Source organism: Emydura macquarii, unplaced genomic scaffold (assembly GCF_026122565.2).
Source record: "Emydura macquarii macquarii isolate MOO-44397 ecotype Brisbane River unplaced genomic scaffold, CSIRO-AGI_Emac_v2 contig_3019, whole genome shotgun sequence".
NCBI lineage: Eukaryota > Metazoa > Chordata > Testudines > Chelidae > Emydura > Emydura macquarii.
In genome coordinates this window covers 6,240,252-6,267,826 of record NW_027133156.1, presented here as the reverse complement: position 1 = coordinate 6,267,826, position 27,575 = coordinate 6,240,252, and the positions used below count along the sequence as shown (strand labels likewise).

At 40.8% G+C, this 27,575-nt stretch overlaps 1 protein-coding gene across 2 annotated transcripts in view; it reads right to left on the bottom strand.

The window, feature by feature from the left end:
• The window catches only part of RRAGD (Ras related GTP binding D), a 32,857-nt gene extending 5,677 nt beyond the window's left edge, over nt 1–27,180 (bottom strand). Inside the window, exons 1-6 of one of the 2 annotated variants that reach the window (XM_067530014.1) lie at nt 26,900–27,180; nt 16,910–17,205; nt 16,241–16,440; nt 14,947–15,061; nt 5,787–5,929; nt 3,621–3,769 (exon numbers count right to left, since the gene is read on the bottom strand). In XM_067530014.1, the coding sequence (XP_067386115.1) occupies nt 3,621–3,769; nt 5,787–5,929; nt 14,947–15,061; nt 16,241–16,440; nt 16,910–17,205; nt 26,900–27,044 (1,048 nt within the window). In that variant the 5' untranslated portion in view covers nt 27,045–27,180. The remainder of the gene's footprint in view (nt 1–3,620; nt 3,770–5,786; nt 5,930–14,946; nt 15,062–16,240; nt 16,441–16,909; nt 17,206–26,899) is intronic. The other variant, XM_067530013.1, reaches the window with a different exon arrangement.
• Nucleotides 27,181–27,575: the final 395 nt, after the last annotated feature.

Here is a 27,575-nt window from a genome sequence, read left to right as displayed (position 1 = left end):
CTGGATGTAAGGGTACCTAAGTGCACCCCTCCCCCCAGTCCATTTGGGATGCATCTGTCATTATGGTGATAGAGGGAGAAAGGCTGAACAAACAGAATCCCTGTGCAGACATTGACTGGATCCCTTCACCAATTGAGTGAGTTTTGTGCCTGACGAGAGACTAACACTAACTTGTTCAAGCTGTGTTTGTTTGGTGTATAAATAAGTCTGAGGCAGCCCTGGAAACACTGAAGGCGGAATTTGGTACATGGGATCACAAAGGTACAAGCTGCCATGTGTCCAAGTAATTGGGACAACTTCTTATTGACGTCTGTGGGCTGATTTGAATCTTTGAGATGAGATTTGCTAACACTGAGAATCTACTGTGGGGAAGAAAAGCTCTGGCTGATATAACATTCAAAGAAGCTCCTATGAACTTTATTCTTTGTACAGGGATCAAAGGGTGGCAGCTCAACATCAAGAAATCCACTATCTCCTGGAACAGGGATCTCATTGTCTTTATGTCATCAAAAACCTCATTGTAAGACAAGCCCTTGATTAGCCAGTGATCAAGGCATGGAAAAATGATTTTCCCCAGATGTCGAAGGTAAAGTGCAACTGTAGTAGAAAGTGAGAGCTTGCAACAAGAGGTCTAGCATAACAGACCAGGAATGAGGCCTGAGGCCTAGTGGAATAGGCCAAGACAGAAGGCCTAAGCTGAAAGATTGGTTAAGTCTGTTATAAAGCCAAGCTATCAGGAGTCAGGCTGTGAACTTACAACCTCACAAAAACTAGCAAGAAGTAAACTGATACTATAAACATACATATTACCAAAACAGTGGTAGGTGTAATTGTCTAAAAATACATGTCAGAGGCAGAAGGTGCCAGGACATCCTAACACCAAAGAGATAACAAAGGGTCGCCTGACCCACCTCCAATGACACTTTAATGGATAGAAATGTCTTCTTAATATGATGAATAGAGATTTTTTGCCTGAACCACCCAGTGTAAGGGTATGAGTAATATCAGACTACTCCAAGAGGGTGGCAACTACCTGCGTCAAAGGGGCAAAACAAAACTTGTCTGTAACAGTATATAAAAGACAATGTCAGAGGGAACGACTTTGTCCGGCTGAAGGGATAATGGAGAGTCCTGTTCCATTGCAAAAGGGCACTCATATTTTAAGTGTACTTGTAAGATATAGGTTGCTTATCATTGTGCTTCACTGCAATAAACCTGGCCGGGTCTTCGTTGCTCAGTGGATCTGTGGTCGTGTTGATTCATTCGATCGTGAGTACTGTCTTGGTTACTGCGCAAAGCAGAGACAACACATACACAGGGACACACACACATGCAGCCAACAACTGACAAGCACTAAACACCAACGGACAACAGCAACGACCGCCAGCACCTTTGAGAACCTCTTGGAGCAGAAGAAAGGCCAAATGGGAGCACTCGATACTGGAAGTGATTCTGTCTTACTGAAAAGTGCAGGACTTCTTTGTAGGACAGGTGAATTGAGAGATGAAAAACAGACATCCTGAAGGTTGAGGGCCGAAAACCAATCCCCTGGTCTAACGATGGAATTATAGCTGTGAAACACACCATCCTGAATTTCCGTGACTTGACAAAATTATTTAGGAGTCTTATATCTAAAAATCTGTCTCCACTCTCCATCCATTTTTAGGACCAGAAAGTAGCTGGAATAAAATCCCTTCCCTCTGTGCTGAGTAGGAGCTGGTTCTACAACACCCATTTGCAGAAGTGAGTTGACTTCTTGCTTTAAGTGGTGCTCATGAGAGGGGTCCCTGAAGAGGGACAGGGAAGGAGGGTAGGTATAGGGAAATGGGTTAAAATGGATCACATACCCTGATTTTATAAACTCCAGCACCCAACTGTCCAATGTGATTCTCTCCCATTTGGAAAGAATGTGATAGATGGCTTCCAAAGGGTGGAAGATGGGTAAAACGGCGTATATACAGCTCGGTGTTGTGGGATAGTTCAGGACTCTCAACCAGCATGTCAAAACTGAGATGAGGATGATGATTCAGTAGCAGGCACAGAGGAGCAGACGGTCTCTTCCTCTGGAAGCCTGACTTTTTCCAGAGTAGTTCATATGGTCTCTTGAATCTTGAGAACAAAGTGGGACAGGATCTTTGAGCAGTTTGAGATCTACTAAACTTTCATTTGTAAGCATGTAAAGCCCAAGGGATCTAGAGTGGCTCTGGAATCCTTAAGCAGCAGCTAAGGACACAAAGGATGGAAGAGACTAGTTTCTGCCTGTGCTCTAACTTTGGCATGATAATAAGTAATAAAATGCTACTGCCTGTATTACTACTACTACTGTTTACCATATGACATGTTATAGAAACCCTATACATACACATCCTATGGACCAAGACTATTAAGCATTGTTGGTTCACTACATGCTTTGTTTTCTAAAGTATAGTCTTTTCAATAAGTGCCCCAAAATTACACTCCTTGTACACTATAGTGCAGTATCATAAAATAAATAATAATAATAATTTTCACCACAATAAAATAATATAATGGAGACGGTCTTAAAGTACAGAAAAATTTGGATTAATGCTGGCAAACTTGCTTTTGAGTTTTTTACATTACATGACTATTAGTGTTAGTGTAACTTGTAGTATTAAAAATATAAGACCTAATTCCAGCTTCAGTGGTAAGGAAATATCCCAATTTGACAATACCAGAGATACTCTAACTATATACTCATATCAGCACCAATCATTCTATGTTGATAAAATACCCACTATGACAAAATTCTATAAAATGAGATAGACAAGTCCTCTAATCAATTCACTGAACAGGGTTGCAGACTACTACATATTGCTGACTACTAGATATTGACCTGCTTACATACATTAATCTTGAGAGGGAGGGTGTGCATTCTAGGGCTAAGATGATAGTTCATTCTCCACAGCTCAATCTATGACACTGTCATGTATGGTTATTAGAATCAACAGTAATGGCAGATTGTGTAACACACAGACACCTCTCCACTAGGAACCTGACCAAGACCAACAGCTCAATACACATAGGTCAATGAACAGCTTGACAGTAAACTAATAATCACCTTGGCAAGAGTCAGACTGGTTACTCACAAGCTTTGTAGCCTAATTACAAAGCCTGAAAACTGCCTGGTTTCCAAATATGCAGTTTAAAAAAAAAATCTCAAAGAGGCAAAAACAAAACAAGTCCTTTCTTGTTGAAAAGTCAGGACTCAAATGATTTTCCCTTGGGTTCTGTAGGTAGGATATTACAATTGCATATTCTAATACCAATAAATGCAATGCAAAATTAGCAAAGATGTGCTGAAACGATCATTTTTGCTTTTGTATAAATGAAAGTCTTATTGCATTTGACACTTAATTGTATGGCTTTCTTTCATACAAGAAAGTGAAATGATAAATATATTAACATCTTATTTGAGTGGCAACACAAACACCTTGTATTTTTAAGCACAATGATATGAAAGCCATCTCAAAATATGCTTTTATTTTATATTTGTGATACCACTAGAAGTCAAAACATCAGCAAAGGACAACCGCAAAATTACTCATTAGCTCGTGAATCTGAAGTAAATAAATCTATTACTACAAAAAAAATTAACATACCTTTTCTCTCAAAGCTTTCTTCTCTTACAAAGCAAACAAGAGCAAGGAATTTTGTCACCTCCTTTAAATAAAGGACAGTTGTATTGTTCAGTTTTATAATTGCTGTCGACTCTTTGTCATAAGGTGTTCCTGCACCACCTTCTTTGAGCCTAAATGGCCAAATTAAAAAAAAAAAAACAAAGTTAAGTCACTGCACAAATTTAAATTATTTGTCCATATAGAACCTTCCATCTAAATACCTCAAAGTTTGCTTATTAAAAAAAATACAGCTTCACAGCTTCTCTGTGAGATAAGTATGATCTTTATTTTACAGAATATGAAAATTGAGACAGAGATATTAAATGACTTGTCTAAAGTCACATAGGAAGTCTGTGAGACTGGGAACAGGACCCAGATCTCCTGACTATCACATATCTGAACTAAACCATACTTCTTTCTTACCTATTATAGACCGATCTACCATAAACTTGTGTATTAATAAAAATGCAAACAACACTCTGACCTTATTTCAAATAAAGACTATGAAACAATTACTCTGTTCTGACCTGATAATTCTGAGTTCAGTAACTTGATTTGGGCAGCAGCAGCTGACTCATACTTCAGGTCAATGCATTAAATTCTCCACAATGCACCTATTTATGCAACAGCATACCAGAGGAAAGACTTCTTCCTGACTCAAGCTGATAATCAGCAAACGCATGTGATAAACTTTGTAATTTGGTCCCAGAAGCATAAATACATATATCAGTTTTATTAATCTAAATGGGTAATGCGCCTCAATCTCCATGAACTGTTTGCATCAATATCTTGGGGCAGCAAGTTCAAGCATCTATATTCTGCGGATATGCATTCCTTTTATTCCTTTTACATTTGTCTTCAATTCATAATATGGCCTCTTGGTCTTGTATTTGGGGAAAGGTCAAATGTGCATCAGAGCAGCTTCTCCCCAGTTTAATATCTCTATCACTTACTCTTCTCTCCTTCCCCCATCTCTGCAAGTTAATATAATCCTGATCAGTTAAAAAAATATTTATACCCAAGTCTTACATTATGTCTCTAAACTACACTATATCTTAATATGATGACAAATAGAGATTTTTAACTGGTCACAAATGCTAAACAGTTATTTAAAGAGAGCATGGGATAATCACAGTTTTTGCACGTCTATAAGGTGCCATGTCCACTAATGGTGCACAAGTAATAAATAAGATCTGTACATCAAAAATAAACAGAGCAGCATCTTTTTCCTTACAAAATAATGTCACAGAAACTGACCCCTGATTATTGTATGTATCTGCCAGGCACAAGCTTTTGTAAGATGAGTGAAGCATCTGAACTTGTGCAATCTGTAATAAAATATAAACTATAGGAGAATTCTACAATTTTTCTCCCTTTTAAAAAAATCTAATGTGTACAGTACCTCAGCCAAAACTATGCCTTGTACATAAATAGAGCTGTAAAACTTTGAGAGCGAGGAAAATGATTATTTGAGCTACTGTATCAAAGACCACCACACACACTTTATTGAGTATTTTATGATTTAGCCTTCAGGGTTGTGTTTCAGGAAGCACTATTTCTACCACACTATCCTGACTTCAGTGGGAACAGTGGATGTTCCAAACATCTCAGGATCAAGCTATGACAGGTAGCTTAGAAGATTTATAGTTTCAGCAGTGACTATAATTGCTAATAGAAAGGGATGGGAAAATGAAAGTCAAGGCAACTGGGAACAAGAGTAGAGGGAGGAAGACAGCAAGGAGCAGCATATGCTCAAATACCATTTGGAGGCAAACGAAACAAAAATAGTAAGGAGAGATGCACTTTAAAAAAATTTCTTTCTTTAAAAAGAAATTTGTGTGTGAAATTCAACACTGGGATTCACAAAAGAATGTCATTTAAAAGGATGGTTTCTCCTCCCCCCATTGCTATGTGAATGGCTACTATCACAGGACATTTAACATCTCCATAGGATTACATATATTTGGGATACTTTAGGTGATTTCTCCTTCACCTCCATATACTGTACTGTGTTACCTGTAAATTTGCAATGTTTCAAAGACATTCCAAGCTGTAGGTCATTCAGTTTTTAGTTACTGTATAATACACTGTAGCCTAATAAGGTGGCTAAAGAAGATTAACAAACATGGTTTACAACAATCTACTTACCCGTAGATACAAGAAATATCGATAACAACATCTATCATATCACAGCAGAGCTCATAAGTTTGCATATCCACTGGAGTACTGTCTGTTGCAATATAAATTTTACTGACTACATCAAACAGAAATGCTTTCTCAATCCCAGAGTTCTATAAACAAAGAAAAATCTTCTTTAAAGGTAGCCTTCTCTTCAAATAACAAGCTTGTATACCTCCACTCCCACCATATAGACAGCAAGTACAAGTGAAAATTAATATGCAATCATACTGACCATACATTAAAGCAGTTTCATATTTATAATATGGTAATGCCCAGAGGCCCCCCCAATCAGGACTAAAGCCTCGTTTTGTTGGTCTGTACAAACGCTGGAGCAGAGACCAAATCTACCTAATAGTTTAAATCCAATCCTCTTTAAGACCAAATGTGGGGAAACAGAAAAGAACAAAAGAAAAGATGAATGGGGCTTGTCTCTGGGTTGCAGAAAGATTACAGACACAATACCCAGTAGACACTCCAGGATCCTGGACTTCTCTCCCCTGGCTCTGGAAAACATTTGGGTAGGTTGCTCTTATTTAATACTGGCCAATACTAGGAGGGAAATCTTTTTTACACAGATCAGGCTGCTCGGGTCTTGCTTTTAGCATGCCACACTGGTCAGAGTATTGCCACAAATGCAAATCTTTTGTGGCTGGCTATGACAAAAAGCAAAATGAGGGATAGGAAAGAGGTAGGAGGAGCAAGACATGGGGGGAGAGGGGAATTGACACACGGGGATGGGGTAGCAGGAACCATAGGTTCTCTTCGCAAAGAGTTGTTCAGAATACAACCATGCAAATTGTGATGTCATTTGGTTTCCCCTCCTCATCTTGGTTGCCCAAAACATCTTTGCAGATCAGGAAACAGAAGGACCAGTAAGTACATCTTTTGGGTTCCAGATTATGGTGGTAATGGTAACAGCCATGAAAGTGATGGTAATGCTGATGCTGGCCAATGGTGATAGCCCTGCTCCCATCTCCCTGGCATACTTATTAAGGCTTTGTCTACACTAGGGATTTGCCCTATTTTCAGTACTTGGGGGCCAGCTATGAGCATAGCTGCACTAGTGTAAACTCCCAATTTAGATAAATTAAACTGCTTTAAGGCATGATTTGTGCCAGTGTCGTTTACCCAGGTTTCATGCAGAAGTAAGCTCCACTGCAAATAGTAGCTTTGCCTGTTTACAATAGGATTTGCACCAGTGGCTGAAATGAAGGGCAAATTCTCAGTGTTGATCAGGCCAAAATTGCCAAGTGCTCCCCAGAAAAGGAACATCCAGAAGGAGAGGCAACTTTGTCCGACCAATCAAAGCAGGTTTCAGATAGGCAGTACCCATACTCGGACTTTCTTCTTAATATGGTTCTGAACTGTTACTACAGAAATTCAGTAATTCTATCAGAAGCCTTGAAAACCTCTAATGAACAGTTTTTATAGTTCAAACAAACTCAGTTAACAATCATTTCACTCAGTACTGTTTTCTTTCAAAAGAACGATTTAACAAACATTTACAAATTAAAGTGACCTTTCCTGCCACCTTTCTTCCATTTCCAGGAATTAAGGGATTTCAGACCAGGGTATAATAGCCCGTAACATTTTGAGCAGCTTAACTTTAAAGGACTCTAATTCATCTATCAACACAAAGGAAACTAATCCTGGGAACTCCCATCAGTAATAATAGGTGTCATGGGCATGAATTTCTTTTATTTCAGTGGAAAAATATACTCCACAGATTGTTCTTAATAATACCCTTTAGTAATTAATTATTTAAATGTACAGACTATACACTCTGGGTATCTTATTATTCCTCAAAACCCAAGAACAAAAAATAATATTCTACTGTCATATCTGACCAAAATGACCTTTGTGTGATTTTTTTTAACTCACTGACACAAAAATTCCTCTAGTACTTCAGCAGATGTTGTCAAATAAAATTCATTTCAAAATTAAGGGTTTATAAAAACAGTTACAAAACACAAGTTTTTAATTTCAATGAAAATTATTATTTTAATTCCCCTATTATTTTAGTACCCTGAAGTGTCTGAAACTCAAACATTGTAGTTTCATTCATGAGTTGAATATGAAACTGACTAGAAAAGTTCTATAAACAAGAATGAAAATGACTAATCTATTTTGTATTTTCAAGTGTGAGAGATACAAACAGTAAAGAAAGATCATATCGATAAATAAATCTAGAGTTTTAAAATCTTAAGAGTTTTATCATCTAAGACAGCATAATCAACAGAGTTAAGAAAAATCTGACTTTTAGAAACATGCTTTTTCATATATCTCAGTATACCTTTAATGGAGAAAGAAGAGGGTTGATGAGAGCCTTCAGAAGGAAAGAGGAAATTGCTCAGATAAAATTAGTGAGAGTAAAAAAAGAATATACACACACAAGTACAAAAATATGAAAAAAGAAGGATCAATATCTTTATATATTATTACTTAGTCAGGTAAGGTATAGAAACGTAATAAGGCAATTCCCTAAAATATTCCAGTAATAATAGGAAGTGCATAGAGTATCAGCATTCTGTTACTTTTTAGGAAAATGTATGAAAAATGATTGAAATATCATTGGCTCAATCTTGCCCTTGTTGAAAAAAATGGCAACACACTCACAGATTTTGATGGGATTGTGCCTTATGTACTGTTTTGCTTTTAAGAAAGTGAGAGTCAGGTTTGTTTTACCTCAAAAAAAATAAAAAATCAGCACAGAGGTTTCAAGGATGTGTATCTGTGATGCTAGTTTGGGCCCACATCTAAATAAGGTTTCTTTTATTGTTTTCAGAGTACCCCATAACACTTCACAGACAAAGCAAAGGTACTATATATACATTGGGTGACCCGACTGCAAGTGTGAAAAATTGGGACAGGGTGGAGAGTAACAGGTGCCTATATAAGACAAAGCCCTGAATATCAAGACATCTGGTCACCATAGCTGTACAACATAAAACTAGTTTCTAAATATATTTTAAAATGTAAACACATTAAAAGTAAACATATTAAACAAATCGGGCAGAGTGATGATACACAAGTAGGAAAGAGAAATAGGAGGAAGAAGTAATATAGAGAGATGCACAGAATTTCAAAAGGAAGCTAGGATGAATCAATTAAACTAAAGTGATTAAAATCACCAGTTTAAGCTTCTCTACAATAAATTTAATTTAAAAATAAATTTTAGCCTTTTTCATCTTTAAAGTTTCCTAATGAAAACTTCACTTTCATCAGCAGGTGTTAGAGCCATCAACATCTAATTGATGTATTTTAAAGTGAAAGATTTCCTACCTACCAAGCTAAATCTTTGGTTTGGTAACATGTACATGTCTTTATATAGGCAACTGGTTTAACAGAATAAATTTTTGCAAAAATGGGGAATATTTACTTTTAAATTTTTATAGATATCAATTAAAATTTTGAAAAGTGCCTAAGTGGCTTAGGAGCCTAAATCTCATTCACTTCCAATGAGACTTAGGTTACCAAGTGCCTAGCAGTATGTCTACACAGAAAAGAAAAACCCATAGCTGGCCCATGCCAACTGGCTCGGGCTGGTGGGGCTTGGGCTGTGGGGTTGTTTCACTGCTCTGTAGACTTCAGGGCTCAGGTTGGAGCTTGAGCTCTGAGATCCTCCCACTTTGTAGGGTCCAAGAGCCTGGGCTCTGGCATGAGCCCAGATGTCTACACAGCTGTGAAACAGCCCCACAGCCCGAGCTCTGTGAGCCCAAGTCATTTGGTATGGGACAGCCATGGGTCTAGTTGCTGTGTGGACCTACCCTAAACTACTTTTGGAAATTGCACTCAGGCACTTGATAATTCTACTCATCTTATTCATCAGTCAGGTTAAGATTTTTGTCACAGTTATTTTTAGTAAAAGTCACAGACAGGTCATGGGCAATAAACAAAAATTCACAGAGCCTGTGATTTTACTAAAAATAATGCAGGGTGGGGGGGGAAGGTTGAAGGGGAGGAATGACAGCTAGAGCCCCAGGGGGTAGGGGTGTTCAGCTGTTCAGTGGCGCCCCAGGGCTAGCCACCCATCGGCTGTCTGGCGCTGGCTGCCCTGCCCCAGAAGTAGCCATGGAGGTCCTGGAAAGTCACGGAATCCATGACTTCCGTGATCTCTGTAACAGAATCATCTCCTTATTCATCAGACTATAGAAGTGTTTTTCAACCTTTTAAGTAGCAAGTACCGCTTAACTCTGAAAATTTTAAGAAGTACCCCAACGCTCAATTTTCCACTGGATTTTATATTTACAGACTAATGTGAGCCATATGTTGGAAGAAGGGCTGAGTATACAAGGCCGTGATATGACAGATGTCAGATCTAGTGTGGGTAGGGTTACCACCTTTACAGCAGGGGTGCACAACTCAAGTATGTACTCGGGCTAGAGGTGATGTTGGCTGTAGCCTATAAAACTATCCTGCTTGCTTGCATTCTATATGGATATATCTTTTCTTATAAGATTTAAGTATGATTGTGTGATTATAATAGAGTGATATATTTTATTTGTGTTGTAACGCAAGGTAACATACAGGCCATATCCTGTGTAACAGCTACATAATCATCATACACACATTTGGGAATAAGTGTTGAAAGTATAGCAAAAACAAGACATATATGGTATAAATAATTAAGCAAGATGAGTAGATTTCCTCAGGACTTTTGACCTAGATGTTGAAAGGGGTGATGTCAGGTATTAACCAATACATCATAAGACTCGGGACCCTTTTCCTGTCAGAAAAACAAATATACCACAAAACCCACAGAGGGTCAAAAGGGCAAAGGTGAGATCATGGAAATTTCTGATAAGTGATGAGGATATCTCATTAATATACATGAACCTGCCAGCCTATGACATGTGGGTACCCCACTATTCTGGGGTAGGAATCCAAGTATGTTATCTTAATAAATTATAAAATTATACAAATTTGGTTATCATTGAAATATTCCTGTGGTACCCCCAAGAGTCCTTATAAATTCTTCTGGAGCCTGCTTAGGACGCAAACCTCACGATCCTCTAATCAGATCAATTGGCAAACCTATAACCCTATTCAATATTGATACAATTAAAATCAGGCTACATGGCTAAAACTAGGAGGCTTTGAGCAGCATGCCAAATGCTGGGAAATATAAAGTGCTGTGTCAAATTTTTTGCCTTAGATTTGAGAGGAGGAAGGGGTAAAAGAGAGACAGGGAAGGAGGGCGAGTGAGAGAGAGAGAGAGGAAAAGAGGATATCTGGTAAAATCTGGGGCTGTCATAGTTGTCAATTTCACTGCTCAGCTGCAGCAGTGAAATTGACAAGTTTTCTTGGCACTGGGGCTTTGAGCCAGAGAAGGGGGCTGCCACCTGGGCAAGTTGCAGGCAGCTGCCGCCTACCTGCCAGCCCAGGAGATGGGCAACTGCCACCCAATCCGAGCTGGGAGCCACGGCTGGGACAGCTGGGACCCAGGGATGAGGGCAGGCAGCTGCTGCCCGTCTTCAAGCCGGGGCGCTGGAGGCTGTCCCTCGGCTTGGAGCCGGGGCACAGGTGGCTGTCATCCAGCTGTGAGCCCAGCTCACAAGACACAGGAGGCTGCCACCAGGCTCCCACTTAGGAGCTGGGACCCAGCGGGAAGCAGGGGGCTGCTGCCCACCTCCCCCTGCTGCCTGCCTCCCAGCTGGGAGCTGTGACCAGGCGGGAAGCGGGGAGCTTCCGCCTGCCTCCCAGCTCAGAGCTGGGACCTGGCAAGAAGTGGGTGGCTGCCACCCGCCTCCCCCAAGAATCATAGAATCATAGAATATTAGAGTTGGAAGGGACCTCAGGAGGTCATCTAGTCCAACCCCCTGCTCAAAGCAGGACTAACTTCAGCTATATCATCCTAGCCAGGGCTTTGTCAAGCCTCAGCTTAAAAAACTCTAAATATGGAGATTCCACCACGTCTCTAGGTAACCCACTCCAGTGCTTCACCATCCTCCTAGTGAAAAACTTTTTCCTAATGTCCAACCTAGACCTCCCACCCTGCAACTTGAGACCGTTGCTCCTTGTTCTGTCATCTACCATCACCGAGAACAGCCTAGCCCCATCCTCCCTGGAACCCCCTTTCAGGTAGTTAAAGGCCGCTATCAAATTCCCCCCTCATTCTTCTCTTTTGCAGACTACACAAGCCCAGTTCCCTCAGCCTCTCCTCATAAGTCCTGTGCTCCAGCCCCCTAATCATTTTTGTTGCCCTCCGCTGGACTCTCTCCAACTTGTCCACATCCTTTTTGTAGTGAGGGGTCCAAAACTGGACACAATATTCTAAATGCGGCCTCACCAACGCCGAATAGAGGGGAATAATCACTTCCCGTGACCTGCTGGCAATGCCCCCCCTAATGCAGCCCAATATGCTATTAGCCTTCTTGACAACCAGGGCACACTGCTGACTCATATCCAGCTTTTTATCCACTGTTACCCCCAGGTCCTTTTCTGCAGAGCTGCTGCCTAGCTCGTCGGTCCCCAATCTATAGCTGTGCATGGGATTCTTCCTTCCTAAGTGGAGGTCTCTGCACTTTTCTTTGTTGAACCTCATTAGATTTCTTTTGGCCCAATCCTCCAGTTTGTTTAGGTCCTTCTGTATCCTATTCCTACCTTCCAGGGTATCTACCACTCCCCCCAGCTTAGTGTCATCCGCAAACTTGCTGAGGGTGCAATCTACCGCATCCTCCAGATCATTAATAAAGATGTTGAACAAAACCGGCCCCAGGACCGACCCCTGGGGAACTCCGCTTGTGACCGGTTGCCAGCTAGACACGGAGCCATTGATCACTACTCGTTGAGCCCTATGCTCTAGCCAGTTCTCTATCCATTTTATAGTCCATTCATCCAACCCATACTTCTTTAACTTGCTGATAGGAATACTGTGAGAGACAGTATCAAAAGCTTTGCTAAAGTCAAGGTATATCACATCCACCGCCTTCCCTACATCCACAGAGCCAGTCACCTCCTCATAGAAAGCAATCAGGTTGGTCAGGCATGACTTTCCCTTGGTGAATCCGTGTTGACTGTTCCTGATCACCTTCCTCTCTTCCAAGTGCCTTAAAATGGATTCCTTAAGGACCTGCTCCATGATTTTTCCAGGGATTGAAGTGAGGCTGACCGCTGGAAGCTGCGACCGGACGGGAAGCGGTTTCCCCAGAAGTTAGCAGCTGCCGCCTGTCTCCCCTTCACTCTGTTTTTCCCCAGGTACCCCCTGCCTGTGTCTCATGTACCCCTGGGGGCACGTGTACCACAGGTTGAGAAACTGTGGATTATAGTATATGTAAGTTAGGTTGTGAGAATGAAACAAACCACTTAACCTGGCATGTTAGAAATTCCTGTTTTATCTTTACATTTGTACATTCAACGAAGTATTTAGTGCATTGCTTGAAAGTTAAAGAGACATTGCTATTATGTTCCCCCCGGAGTGATTACAACAATAGATCACTATTGCTGTTAGCAGGTCTTCATGGGATAAATGAAAACATAACCTGTACATATTGTTCAACTGAAAAAATATCCATCATCTCCAACACATGGCTTCCTATGGAAAAAGCCTGATAAAAACTGATATCAGGATTCTTAACCTGATTTATCATCTCTGAAGTTAAGGAAGAACAAGCCTCTTAACTTTGTGAGCTGATTACTTCTATCCAGGAGTAAGACTGATTTTCCCAAGACTGAAGATAAGGTAGTTCTGAGCCATCACACTGACAGTGCTGTTCATATGTTCTTACAGGGCTTACTAGGTGCATAGGGCAAGAGATAGGCAGTTGTATGTCAGTGACATACTGATTATTCTTTACCCTGTATTTATGAGTTGCACAAGCCTCCTTGGCAAGAATATGTCCTGCGCAATATGGGAGATATAATACATCCTTCAAGGACAATGTTTTTCAAGGCCTTGATAAAGAATTGTTCATCACTACCAACTGTTCATCACTACCTATTCTAGGCATGATTAAAACACCTACACGGCATCTCCAGACATACCAGCAACATCCCAGAGTTACTGAAGAAATAGCCTTTGGTCAATCATCTTAAGAGCTCCATGACGGTTCATTACAATCTCTCTGCTAGTTCCAGAACAGCCAATTGATACCAATATAAAATTGTTTATGACCCTGTTTCTTAATGACTGGCATGAGTCAACACCAATGAAGGCTGTCGCCCAAATGAGAACCTACTCAGGACACGGCTATACTGCTATCTGTCTTAGATTTTGTACAATGCCCAGTAGTGTTGTTCAAGTGCCTCTGTAACTGAACCACCACCACCTTTCCAATCACTTTCTTTGATAATGGGAGATTGGGACTGGGCGTTCATTGCTAAGCAGTCCAGTATCTCTGGACATAGCTTCATTAGCTCACCTAACTTCTGTGTCAGTTTTCTCATCTCATCCTGTCAAATTGTAAAGTCTTAGCCACCCTATTAGTTTGTTGGAAGATCAGTTAATTAATGTTTGTTCTCGAAGTAATGGACTAGGATAGAACAAGTTTCAAAAGCTGGAAGTTGAAGTTACACAAATTCAGATAAGAAATCAGACACAGATTTAACAGTGAGAGTAATTAACTGTTGGAACAACTTACCAAGGACTGTGGTGGATTCCCAATCACTGGCAATTTTTAAATCAAGACTATATATTTTTCTAAAAGATATGCTCTAGTTCTAACAGGAATTAATTCAGAGTAGTCCTATGGCCTAAGTTATGCAGCAGGTGAGATTAGATGATCACAATGATCCCTTCTGGACTTACATGTCAAGCGCTATTTAAAAACAAACAGAAGCCATACCACACAGACCTTTGTCATACTGTAACCAATGCTTAAACAGAAGAGGGCTGACTGTTTGCTCACTCTGTGTGCCATCTAACCTTGAAAAATAATTTGACAATCTTGAAATATTTTCAGTTTAGAAAAAATACAGGTACACTGTTCTGTAAATCTTGCAGCATTTGGGCTCAAATCTTGCATGAGTTAGAGAACCCTCAACTCCCACTGACTTCACTTTAAATTGGGCATGCACACAGCATCTCTCAAAAGGCACTCAACAGCTTTTAGAATTGAGATGTTATAGAATAAATCACAAGTTTTCTTGTACACAATCAGTTGTAAGCAAAAATCTAGAAAGTACTTACTGAGATAAAGATGTTAAGTAGGTTTTCCAGTGTTGGGAGCTGTGGAATCAGTTTCTGTACCACTTTGCTAAATGCTTCAAATATAGAATGATCATATATGCTTGTCAGATAAAAGCTGGAAAAAATGTCAGCACATTTTCCTTTTAGCCGTAAAAGAGGAACATTCTGTAACTTTCATAATGAGCATGTAAGATATTTTCACACACCAAGTACTTGAAGTTATGTATTTTCCCCTTGTGATCAAAAGTTGCATAATGTGTCTCAAACACAGTTCTTCAACAAACTGAAGTCAAAATTTAAAACAATTACATACATTTTCAGGGCTATATTTAGCATGACTATATCATAGAAACATAGAAGACTAGGGTTGGAAGGGACCTCAGGAGGTCATCTAGTCCAACCCCCTGCTCAAAGCAGGACCAACCCCAACTAATACTAAATCAGTACACAATATGAAAACATTAAATCATAAATACTGCAAAACTGTGCTAAATAGAGAATTTAGTGATATAATTCCCACTTCAATATCCTCTGGAAAGCATTTTCTGTATATCAGGAGAGCAACACTACATACAGTAGTTTTTATGTCCTGCTGTACATCTTGAAAATAGTATGGATCAGATTAACAAAGGAAAGATGCCACCAAAGTGCTTAGTTATTCTATGAATTAGCAAGTTTGTAAAGCACTTCATCCATTATGATGGCATTTTTTACTTCACTACAAGTCCCAAGGACAGCATTAAAGTTTCAAATGTCCTGTAGCTCCCAGTTTGTTGAAGTGCTAAAATAACCTGAAACGAGAGTCCTGTAGCAGTTTAAAGACTAACAAATTTAATTTCTGCAGACATAAGTTTTCATGGGCTGTAACTCACTTCGTCAGACGTAAGGAATAGAAATCAAATAGGGGGTATATATATACACATATACCCCCTATTTGATTTCTATTCCTTACGTCTGACGAAGTGGGTTAAAGCCCACGAAAGCTTATATTTGCAGAAATTAAATTTGTTAGTTTTTAAAGCGCTACAGGACTCTCGTTGTTTTTGCTATATACAGACTAACACGGCTACCCCTCTGGAACTAAGATAACCTGCTTTTTCTACAGACTGAATAATCTAGTCACAGGCATTACCTTTTCCCTTAATATTCATATCAAACAAATTTTTGTTGTCTGCTACTTCCATAGATTAGAAAGCAATAAACTGTCAAATAGGCTGCTATGGTTTCTGGCTTTAGTATTAAACATGGCTCTTATTCTTTTCCAGCAAACTCTGTGCATGGTTGCTTCTCTTACCTGAGGTGAAGTTTCTCCAATCCAGCATCTGCAAGATCATCATTTGCCCTCTGATGAATGTCTCTTTGGGTTTCAATCTTGTGATCATCAGACAAACCATCCACTTTATGAATAAATATTTCAAAGTTGATGTCTGGATTCACTTTATAAGCCCTGGTCACAGTGAGATGCAACCTAGCCAAAGCCTCCATATAATCATCCTAATAATGGAAAAATAAAACTCAACCCTATGACAAACAGTCATGAGACAAAAGCTAAGTTTTATAAGATAGTTGCAAATACTTCTACAGTTCAAAATTCCATTGTTTTAAAGTTCTGAGATCATAAATAAAGGCCTATCTCTGCAGAGAAGTCCAATTGTCATCACTAGCAGGTCCATGCAAGGAACCAGAGACTTCAAAGCAGACTTGTTATTTTTGCATTTAAAATAAAAATTAGAACTAGGTTTTGAACCTTTATTTGCAAAAAAGAGGTTAAAAAATAACCAACTCTGCCAACTTAATTTAATTAGTGGTTAAAGTCTTCAAAAGCACTTGTGTCCCATTAAAAGTCAATAGGACTTAGGCTCTAAATTACTTAGGTGCTGTTGAAAATTTTACTGTGTCTGTGTTCGCCATTCCATTTGCCAAACAGCTGGCCCAAAAACCACCCTTATAACTTTCTCTTTACCTGAGAATCTATGACAAATATCAGTGCTCCAGTGCCTCTGAAAATCATCTCATAGTCAAATGTAGGGTCAAAGAAGTCAATTTGCCCAGGAAAGTCCCATATCTGAAAGTTAACAAAGGAGCTGTTGGAAACATCCTCTCTGCAGATCTTGTTAGTGCTCTCCAAGAAAAGGGTTTCATTTGGAGACATTTTGTGAAAGACAACTTTCTGAATGGAAGACTTGCCACTTCTTCTCAGTCCCATGAGTAGGATTCTTGGCTTAACTTCAGTAGTGAAGGGGTCACTGAAATCCAGAACTGAATAAACCACACAATGAGGAGAATGATACACTCTAGCAGGGATAAATTAGAACAGTTGTATTTATATTAAATACTATATTATATGCATTTTATATTTACTTACATTTTACAATGTGAATTGCACTACTTTATTTTACCTGCATTTACATCTGCATCTGCACTACAAATGCCAGCCTCAGAAAGTGGAAAGAAAGATACTTAAAATAAAACTTCTTCTCCCTCCTAACTACTGTTTGTGAACCTACTTCTTCTCATCTGAAAGAAGATGAAGAATGCACCTGGCTCATCATTCCAACTATGTTACTCCCCTTTTCAAGTTCCTCCATTGGCTCTCCCTCCATCAAATACAAACTTTTTCCTTGTTTTTTTAATGGCCATTCACTATTTAGAACTACATAATTAATTGTTCTATCATGAAGTAAATCCCTGCCTTTGTTCTGCCAAGGATGCCAGTTTTCATCACCTGCTTATCTGCTTCTCTTCACACTTTCTCTTATACTTATCCATACACCTGGGAAAGATTCCTTGTCAAAATCCATACAGATACCCCCTTACTCTCCTTCAGCTCTTTCCTAAAAAGGCACCTCTAAGACAACGCCTACAAGTCACTGCTGACTGAAAATGGTTCAGTAGGTAGCAGGTTGCTATTACTGTTGATTAGGTCTGTTCATAGGTATAAAGCCAATATATGATGAAACACGCTTCTATTATTGTTATCTCATCTACTTATTGCTTATTTTACACACCTATTATACCCTGTCTTTAGATAATAGGCATCTGCCCAAAGAGTTTCTTTTCACTCAGACTTTAATATGCACTATAACCTCAGATACATGTGAATGAGCTGGAGATCCGAGAGCCTCTCATAAACTGCAAAAGAATTAGAGATAATAAAATTATCAGGTAGTTTTTGGTGTGCGGGAGTTATTGTTCATAGTTCTAGCCTAAAAGTCTTCATTCTTATAACACCTGCCACTGCAGCTCAAATTTAAAAAAAACAAACCCATATCACTTTCTATTGCATTCTCATTTTATGACTCAGTCCTTCCATCCACAGCTGTGATGCATAGTAACTATCAAATAAATGTTAGAAGCATCTCTTTTTGGATTAATGCTTTGTTTTAAACGATTTGCTTCTTTCTTATTTGGTTTTATTTTTTTTTAAACTGACTATATGTATGTATGTGTGATATGTGCAGGCATGTTAATAGTCTGTTAATAGTCATAGCATTCAAAAATAACACCAGAGACAGATTGTCACAGTACTGATGTAGGTAGATAAAGATGATCCCATTAGTGATGCAAAGAGAAAGGGATTACCATGCTGCAATTTAGCCTCCATTTATGTCATTTTGATTTAAGAGGGATAATTTTGAGGATCTTGACACAGACTCAAAAAGGACTTGCCTAGTGATCTTCCCTGAATTTCTATGCAAAAGAATTAAGAACAGCATTCAACAATGTGATTCTAATGTCACTGTCCTTTTATAGTCTAGTTCAACTTGAAATACGTTTTAAAATGTTTTTTTAAAATAACCTAATTTCTCTTTATCCAATCACAAGGATTATTGCTGGCACATGATGGCATATATAACATTAGTGGATATGTAGGTGAATGAGCCCCTTATGGTGTGATTGTTGTGGTTAGGACCAGTGATGATGTCATTAGAGACGATGTGTGGGCAGAGCTGACAACGGGGTTTGTTGCAGGGATAGGTCCCTGGGTAGGATTTTTTGTAGGGTGTATGGTTGTTGGTGAGTATTTGCTTCAGGTTGTGCCAGCAATGCCCCTCTGCCATGTACATTGGTCAAACTGGACTATCACTACGCACAAGGATAAATGGACACAAATCAGACATAAAAAATAACAACATCCATAAACCAGTGGGAGAACACTTTAATTCCCCAGGGCATTCTGTCTCTGACCTGCAAGTTGCTGTACTTCTCCAAAAAAACTCCAAAAACAGACTTCAAAGAGAAACTGCTGAATTAGAAATGATCTGCAAACTTGACACATTCAAACTGGGTTTAAACAGAGACTTGGAATGGCTATCTCACTACCAAAGGTAAATTACTTTGTTCACCCATTCTCACCTCCTACTCAATGGTCGTCATTAGGTCTTAAGTACTGGACTCCACCTCCCCCATTGTTCTCAATGCACCTAGATACCTATAAGATACCTCTGTGTTACCTATTTTCTGTATTACTGCATCTGAAGAAGAGAGCTAAGTCTCTCGAAAGCTCATGTCTACAAATATTAAATTTGTTAGTCTTTAAAGTGCCACAGAACTCTCGTTGTCTTTACTGGTATAACTGTATCCACACAAAGGGGCAAAACAATTTAACTTTTTCAGTAAATTAGATTGGGTAACCAAAATAGTTATTTATTAGTTAGTTATTTACTGTATGTAGATGAGGCTTATAAGTTTTTATAATGCTTTGAGACCTTAGGCTGAAAGATGGTACTGGATATAATTATAAAGTACTTTTATATACTTCTACACAACTGTATTTATTCAAAGTGAAATACTATTAAAAGTTAAGTACAGGCACCTCTTGATGACTAATGCTACATAAATTGATGTTTTGTTTGCATGAGGGAAAAATTCATGCCAGTGCAGGGAGACCTGCACAAGAACCTAAGAGGGCTGAAGTAGTATGGATTCTCTACATTGGGGTGAATTTCACCTATTTAAAGTGTTGTCATCAAGCCTATATGGTCTTCCAGAAATTGGATATGTTACTTGATTTACACATGCTCAGGCGTGTGCACATCAGGCACGTAAAAAAACGTAGTACATACCCTGTTGTGCGCCTTGCGTTAATTACTCAAGTGTTATATCAAGGGAACTAATATCTTGTCTGTATTGGTACAGAGCATCACATTGGCACCACCTACTGGCTCAAGAGCAGATAACCTAGGCAGCCATTGATTGTGACAATGTTATCAGAATGGTTGAAGTGAAGTGCAGATGACGATGCTGTAACTCCTGAATCCCAGGATTTTTGATAACATTTAAAAGGCCTGCACCTATACCACCTTGTACTATGATCCCATTAGATATCACAAGTTAAACAGTGTCAGGTTGGATCTACATGGATGAAAGCCCTCCAAGAAAAACATAGTTGCTGCAGAAACTGGTGTAGGCAACTCTGTATTGGGAAGAAGGGAAGGGACCTCATCCTTCTTCATGAATAACAAACCACTGCCTTAGCATGGTGTTGTGATGTCTTGTGGACAAAACAAACCAAAGTTCTGGTACTTCATAATTTGTTTTTTTTCTTGAAAAGAAAAAGAAAAGGTGTTTGAAAGAGTCCTACTTCTCCCAAATATACAGTAGTCACATCAATGTGTATGTTTATGGTATGTCTATACTGCAATTACATAGCCACAGCTGGCCTGTGCCAACTGACTCAGGCTCGCAGAGCTTGGGGTTAAGGGGTTATTTATTTTTGGTGTAGATATTCAGGCTTGGGCTGCAACCTGAGCTCTGAGGCCCTGCCACATCTCAGGGTCCCAGACCGTAGGCACCAGCACGAGCATGAACATCTACACCACAATTAAACAGCCCCTTAGTTCGAACCCACGAGCACAAGTCACTAGGCAAGGGCCAGCCACAGGTTTTTAATTACAGTTAGAGCCCAGAGGAGATACAAAATTTCTATCTGCATCCGATCCGCAATCTGCAAATGTGGTCCGGCAGATATCTGCAGATATAAAGTGGATAGCCACAGATTTGCAGGGCTTTAATTACAGTATACCCATAGAAGGCACTTTGGGAACTGTCTTGATCATAAGTGAAAACCTGTTTGATGATTTATTTAATAAAAACACTTTGAATTAAAGCTTTCCTTCTAGTTTGTGCTTTTTTGCATGTTTCAAAAATGTTTTTAAATGTACGTTGTCCAAAAACCATTATTCTTAATCACTTGAATTTTTTAAATGAATTGTCATGTTAGGTAAACTTTGCCAAACTACTACACTTTTTCTAGAATCCTAATTGCTTGCTAGGAAAAAAAAAAAAAAAAAAAAAAGACTGCTTAATCTTAAAACCATACTTAGAAAAAAAAACCAGTTTCAAGTGTCAGAATTACTAACAAGTACAATTGACGTGAACTCTCTTGCTTTTAGGACTGCAATTTAGCTTTCTTATTTTGCAAGTTTCAGAGATGGAGACAGATAAATTACATTTTCAGACCTATTACTAAATGGCAGAATTGCTAGAGCATTTTCCTTTGAGAAGATTAGAGATGTCCTTATATGTAGAGGAATGGGAAGATACATTGTCCGCCCACATTCTTTTGTTGAGTGCATGACAAGTCCCTCCCCAGCTTGCCACAGAAATGCCTGTAGATGCGTCACTACAACTTTCCAGACTAGGCTACTGAATTGTAGTTATGAGATGACAAACCTTAATGTACATATTTCTACTCTGATAGTGGGAAAAAAATCCATTCTCTTTACAGAATAAAATTAGTATAATTATTGATATTTCTTATTTAAAAGGCTAATGTTTATAAAAGTCAGTTTTACATATAGCCCAAGTCGTAAAGATGTCAACTGTTTCCAATGCAGGTCAGCATGATCCTTTAACTTAATTTTCATCTGCAACCATAAAAATCCAGATGGCAGAAGTCATGCTAGTTAAATAGTGCACCCTTCAGAAGTACTCACAAATCAAATTTTGTGCAAAACATAACCTATTCAGAAGCACTCTCCTACACAGCGCAGATGCCCTCAGGCCATGACAGAATTCAGGTATCAACAGTAATTTTGCACATATTTATGTGGTGCCACTGGTGTACACATTGTGTTATAGAGAAAAAGCAAAACAAAAGCCTTGCTCAGAGAAGTTTATAATCATTGAGACGAGTACGTAGCCATTACTGTACTCAACTCGTGAAGGCAGTACATAGCCTATATCATATTAGCTCCCTCACATTACTGGAGATGCTCCTCTTAAAGCTTTATAGGTTTCTCCATGCTTTATAGGTTTCTTTCAAATAGACCTCTAAGTCCCTAGCCTGTGTCCCACCCCAACAGTGGGAAAGATAATTACAATATAGCCCTTACCTATTTCACAGGTATGTTACATGACTTGAAGTGAAGAGGTCATCACATAGAGTAAGGGTCTGGTTTGCAGATCCCTTTTCAGGATCAGGGCTTTAGTTTATAAACCATGTAGGAGACAAAGGAGCTAGATGCTAACTACCTCAATAAACAGTATCAGACAAAAAGCAGTGAATTAAAAGTCTTTTCCAGTTTACTCTGCACATGATGTTATTGACGCATTAACAACATTCCCAAGTCCCAGTTTTAATTTAAATACACACACACCTGATGTTTTTGTCTCTCTAATGTGAATAACTACATCGGTTTTTCTACTGATATGAACTTTACTAATTGGGCAAAGAGAAATTACCTCTCCCAAACTCCCATCCCATGTGCATTCAGGCCAATGCCCTTTATTGTGCTTCTGTTGCCGTTAATGTAACCTTTTGATATACTATGGTGTGCCACCATAGCATCTCTCTGACAGAATATATGCATTGAAACCCTTAGTGTTACCTCTTTGGGCTCAAGCCATCTGTTAACAGATAAGAGTTATGTGCAAATGAGAAAGCTGTTCAATTAGCGAAGTTACATACACACAAGTGTTTTTTGGGTGAAAGAAAAGGGAAGGAAAATATTCTTGTGGCTAAAGAACAAATTGATAATCAGAAGATCTGGGTTCTGTCACAGACCCACCAGATCTGACCTCAAACTCCTGTATGACTTTGGGCCAGTCATGTAGGTGCTTTGTAGTACAATTTCCCATCTGCAAGTGAGAAGATTTTTATTACATACATCTCTGGTGGGTTGTGAGGCTTTACAAAAATTAAGTGCTTTGAGGTCCTTGAATGGAAGAACAAAGAATGATTATATGTGGAAAGCTGAAAGGTTGTTGTGTTTTATGCACTAACATTTTCCAGTGTTTAGGCAAGAGGCAAGTGACTACTAGTCTTGGTAGGTGATCCACAGTATATTCAGAAACTCCCTGTGCATGTACAATCATAACTTTCTCCAAAAGTTATTAGTCTGAGTTGTACCTCTGCCCCACCATATCCACGAAGAGGTAACCTGCCATGTATTGATCTTCCCCCACTCCTCTTTCATGGGAAGGAGGGATCCGTGACACTGGTCTTTGAATTTGCTCCAGGGGTGCCGGGGAAGGGAAGGAGAGCCTGAGTAAGCCAAGGGGGTGAGAAATACATCTTTCCCTCCAGCCCAATGAAAGTTACGTAGAAGAGATAACACAGCTCCAGGCTCCCTATGGAGACTCTGCCCTCTGCAGGTTTCAGAAGCAACAGGCAGCCCAGATCCACTGAACTTCCAAGGGAGCTTTTGGGGGCTAGAGCCTGCATTGAGGCATAGAACCTCTAGATGAATTGCCCTATCCACCTGTGGATTCCAGAGAGCCGGTTTGGAAGATGGTCTCATGGCTCATTCAAGGGAAAAACGGAACCCCTGAAGGAACAATAGGGGACAAACTCCATAAGGGATCCTCATGGAGATTTCCTCCCTCGATCCTTTTGCCTCCTTCAGATATTTTCATCTATTAAATATATTACTATGCTATGAGGAAAAAGAGTTTTCCAGAGGGTTTTTTTTTTTTTTTAAACTGCTGAAGTGACAGCAAAGATATACTGAGAAATAATCACCATTCTCTTCTTTGGATTATTCATCTACAGCAAGTGTGAGCGAACAAACCCTATTCTAATGTAGAGTTATTTAAAAATAAGCATGCTGTCAATTAGGGAACAAAAAATTATAACTAATTTATATTAATCTCTGCAGATGGCTTTCCTAATAAGAAAGTGTTCATGTATGACACGTTGGGAAAAGGATGTGGATAGACGAATTACCCCCAGAGAAAAGTGGTTTGATCTGGAAAAGAAGACCAGCAACAATACAAAAAAAAAAAAAAAATTTAAAATACTGTCACCAATCAGGTTAAAAAAGAGAGAGATTTTATGGGGATAAATATTGGAGAAACTAGTGAAGCAGATTTTATGCATGTATGCTGGAGATGTCCAGTCATTAGAGTACTGGGATGCAATCCGTAGTCAAATATCACAAACTGTTGGATATTTATTACCAAATGATCCTTTGGTAATCATTCTGGGGCTTCCTAGTGGACACAGTCGCACAAAAAGAAATGAAGAATTAATTTCTCATCTGCTAGTAGCTGCTTCGCTGTTGATAGCCTCTCATTGTAAAAAGAAAAATGGTCCAAATATGGAGGAATGCTTCAAAAAATATTGGAGGATATAGTGATGGAAAAATTAACACACAAATTGTGTACCCAGCAAAACAGACATGGTTGAATTTTATTCAATACTCAGACAAAGTACATTCACTTGCAAAAACACTAGTATATCTGTCCAATTTTTTTGAATATTGACATTTGATAGACACACCTGGTCTGTTAAAGGTGTATGCAGAGATTTCACACAATTTAATAAAATCACTAGAAATGACATAGCTGATACTCACTCTGTAATATGGTAACACCCTGTTAAACAGAAAAATTTGATTATATTCCTGCATACTCTCTCTTTAAACAAAAGCTAACTGTTGTAATTGATTATTGTGTTTCTTATATTTACATGACAAAGATTTGTAACTTGTTAAAACTTTCTAAATAAATAAGTAGTTTAAAAATATAAACACATAATACAGAAAAATCCCTTACTGCTTTTAAAACCACTTAAAAATCTGAGTAATACCTACAACATGTCAATCTGTACACCAAAGTTAGGCCTTCAGGGCTCAATCCTTCAAAACACTCAAGCAAGCAACTTTATTCATCTGAGAAACTCATGGAAACTATTGTAATAACTTGTAGCCAGTATTGGTTCCTGAGCAAGGAAGGTTCCAACATACAAATGAAATGGTCAGAGTCTCTTTGAAATATCTGGCTTTGCATTATGTTCTTAAAAAGCAACCTCCTGAAATATTCAGTGTTCTCCAAGCTCCTTTGTAAAATGTAACAGTATTTCAAAGAAAAAATAGTGTACATTCTGAGTGAAAGCAACAGGTGTTGACCTCGCCTACTTCTTTTTACTGAATAAGACTGTATTTCCCAACAAGCATTTGTTTCTTAGCATCTCTGTTGCCTCCACATGAACTGATGGATATAAGCAAATAACAATGCAGGCACCCACAGCAACATGTATAAGCATATGGTCACACAGACATTTAAGCAGAGCCTGGAAATCTGGGACTGACGTGCACAGCTGCGGAGCAGCCCTGGATACAGAGCTCTCTGCTTGCTGTTGCCTTTTATAGCCTGACATCTGTCTCCCCACCTCTTCGCACTCTAAAGAAACATCACAAAGCCATCTCCATTCATATTGTACATGGAAAACGTTCACCGCAAAAGACATGGAAAGTACTATATGGAGATTTTTTTCTGTTTGGATGTCTCCTATTCCCACTAGGACATCTCCTCTCCCCTTCCTCAACACACAACCAGTGCTGCTCTCCTTCTCCCACCTGAGTCCCCCTGTCCCTCCGTCCATTCCTGTTCATACTTCCTAATGCATATATGACTCTCTGCACTGCTCTCTCTCTATTCCTTATACATTCCCCCTCTTACCCCACACCAGAGCCAACTTTGACACGCTCACACTTGCTCACCCTCCCACCCCCACGCACTATATGGTGATCACTGCCCTATCTCCCTACTCAGTGTACCTATACCCTCCCAAAACAGTCCTGACCTTCCCAGCTAACCTCACCCACCTTCACACTCCCTCTCTCACCCAGGCTGTTCTGCACTCCTCTCCCCTCTGCACACATAGCTAGACCAGCTCGCTGCCTCCTTTCCCATCCCAAATCACCATAAAACTCAGTCAAGCCCTGCCTTGCCCCCTCCCTGTTCCACTTATTCATACATGGTCATATCCTACCCCATCCTATATACCCCCCATCGCCAAATCCTATCCCATCCCATCCCCCACACAGCGAACCCCTGCCTTTATCCCATCCCCAGAGCCAGCCCCTTCCCTTATTCCCAAAGAGCCAGCCTCTTCCCCCTCCCCCCACACTTAGCCCTTGCCTTACCCCATCCCCCCACACCCAGGGCCAGCCCCTCATCCCCAAACTGCCTTCCCTCCCCACAGCTCCAATCCTGCCAGCCCCTGCCCCCTCTCCAGTCAATCCTTGGCTTTATTCTATCCCCCAAACCCCAGAGAAAGACCTTCCCCAATCCCCATAAAGCCAACCCCTTCCCTTCCCCACCCTAGCCCATCCCCACCCCCAGACCCCCAGCACCTGCCCCGACTTCTCCATACAGCGCCAATCACCCTCAACCCCCTTCCCACAGTCATCCCCTGCCTTGCCACATCCCCAGTCCCTCCCACCCACAGTGCCAGGCCCTCTCCTCCCCACACAGCCAGCCCTTCCCTTGCCCATCCTCTCTCCCCCCACCCCACAGTGCCAGCCCCCCTCCTCCCCACACAGCCAGCCCCTGCCTTGCACCCTACTCCTCCCCCCACCCCACAGTGCCAGCCCCCTCCTCCCCACACAGCCAGCCCCAGTCTTGCCCCATCGTCTCTCCCCCCACCCCACAGTGCCTGCCCCTGCCCCCCACTCAGCTCAGCTCCGCTCCCGGCCCCGCAGGCTCGGCACGGCGGGAGACTCACACGCTTCGTCGGCGCCGCTCTCCGGGTCTCCATCCGAGAGGGACTCGGGCCCGGGCCCGTAGTCCGCGAGCCCAACAAGCTCATCTTCCTCCTCCTCCTCCTCTTCCTCCTCCTCCGGCGGCGGCTTCCTCGGCACCTGGCTCATCGCCGCCGACCCCGGCCGCTGCCGCGGGAGGTTCCTTCCGACTCGAGCCCCGAGCCCCTTCCCCCGGGCTGCCCGGTGCTCGGACCCTTGCAGCCGCCCCCGCCGCAGCAGCAGCCAGAGCCCCGCGTCCCGTCCTCCCCGGGGAGAGAGCGAGCGAGAGGCGCGACTGCGTGACCCGAGTCACCTGACACAGCCGGGCGGGCCCGCCTCGCCGCGCTGCGCCGGTCAGTCAGACAGGCAGCGCCGCGCAGCGCTGCGCGCACAGGCAGGGCCGTGCACCCTGCCCCGGCTAGCCGGCACCCCCGCGCCCTGTGCACCACGCACCGCCCACCCCCGCCACACTGTGCACCCCGAGCCGCTGCCAGAGCAGTCAAACCACAGCCTCCACCCCGCCCCCGGTCACTCACAGCCAGGCACTGCCACAGTGAGCCAGGCCCTTCACAGCCTAACCCGTCATTCACACACAGGCAACCGCCACACTGTGTGTGCCCCCAGCCTGTCGCACGCACCACCTCTCCGCAGTCACTCACA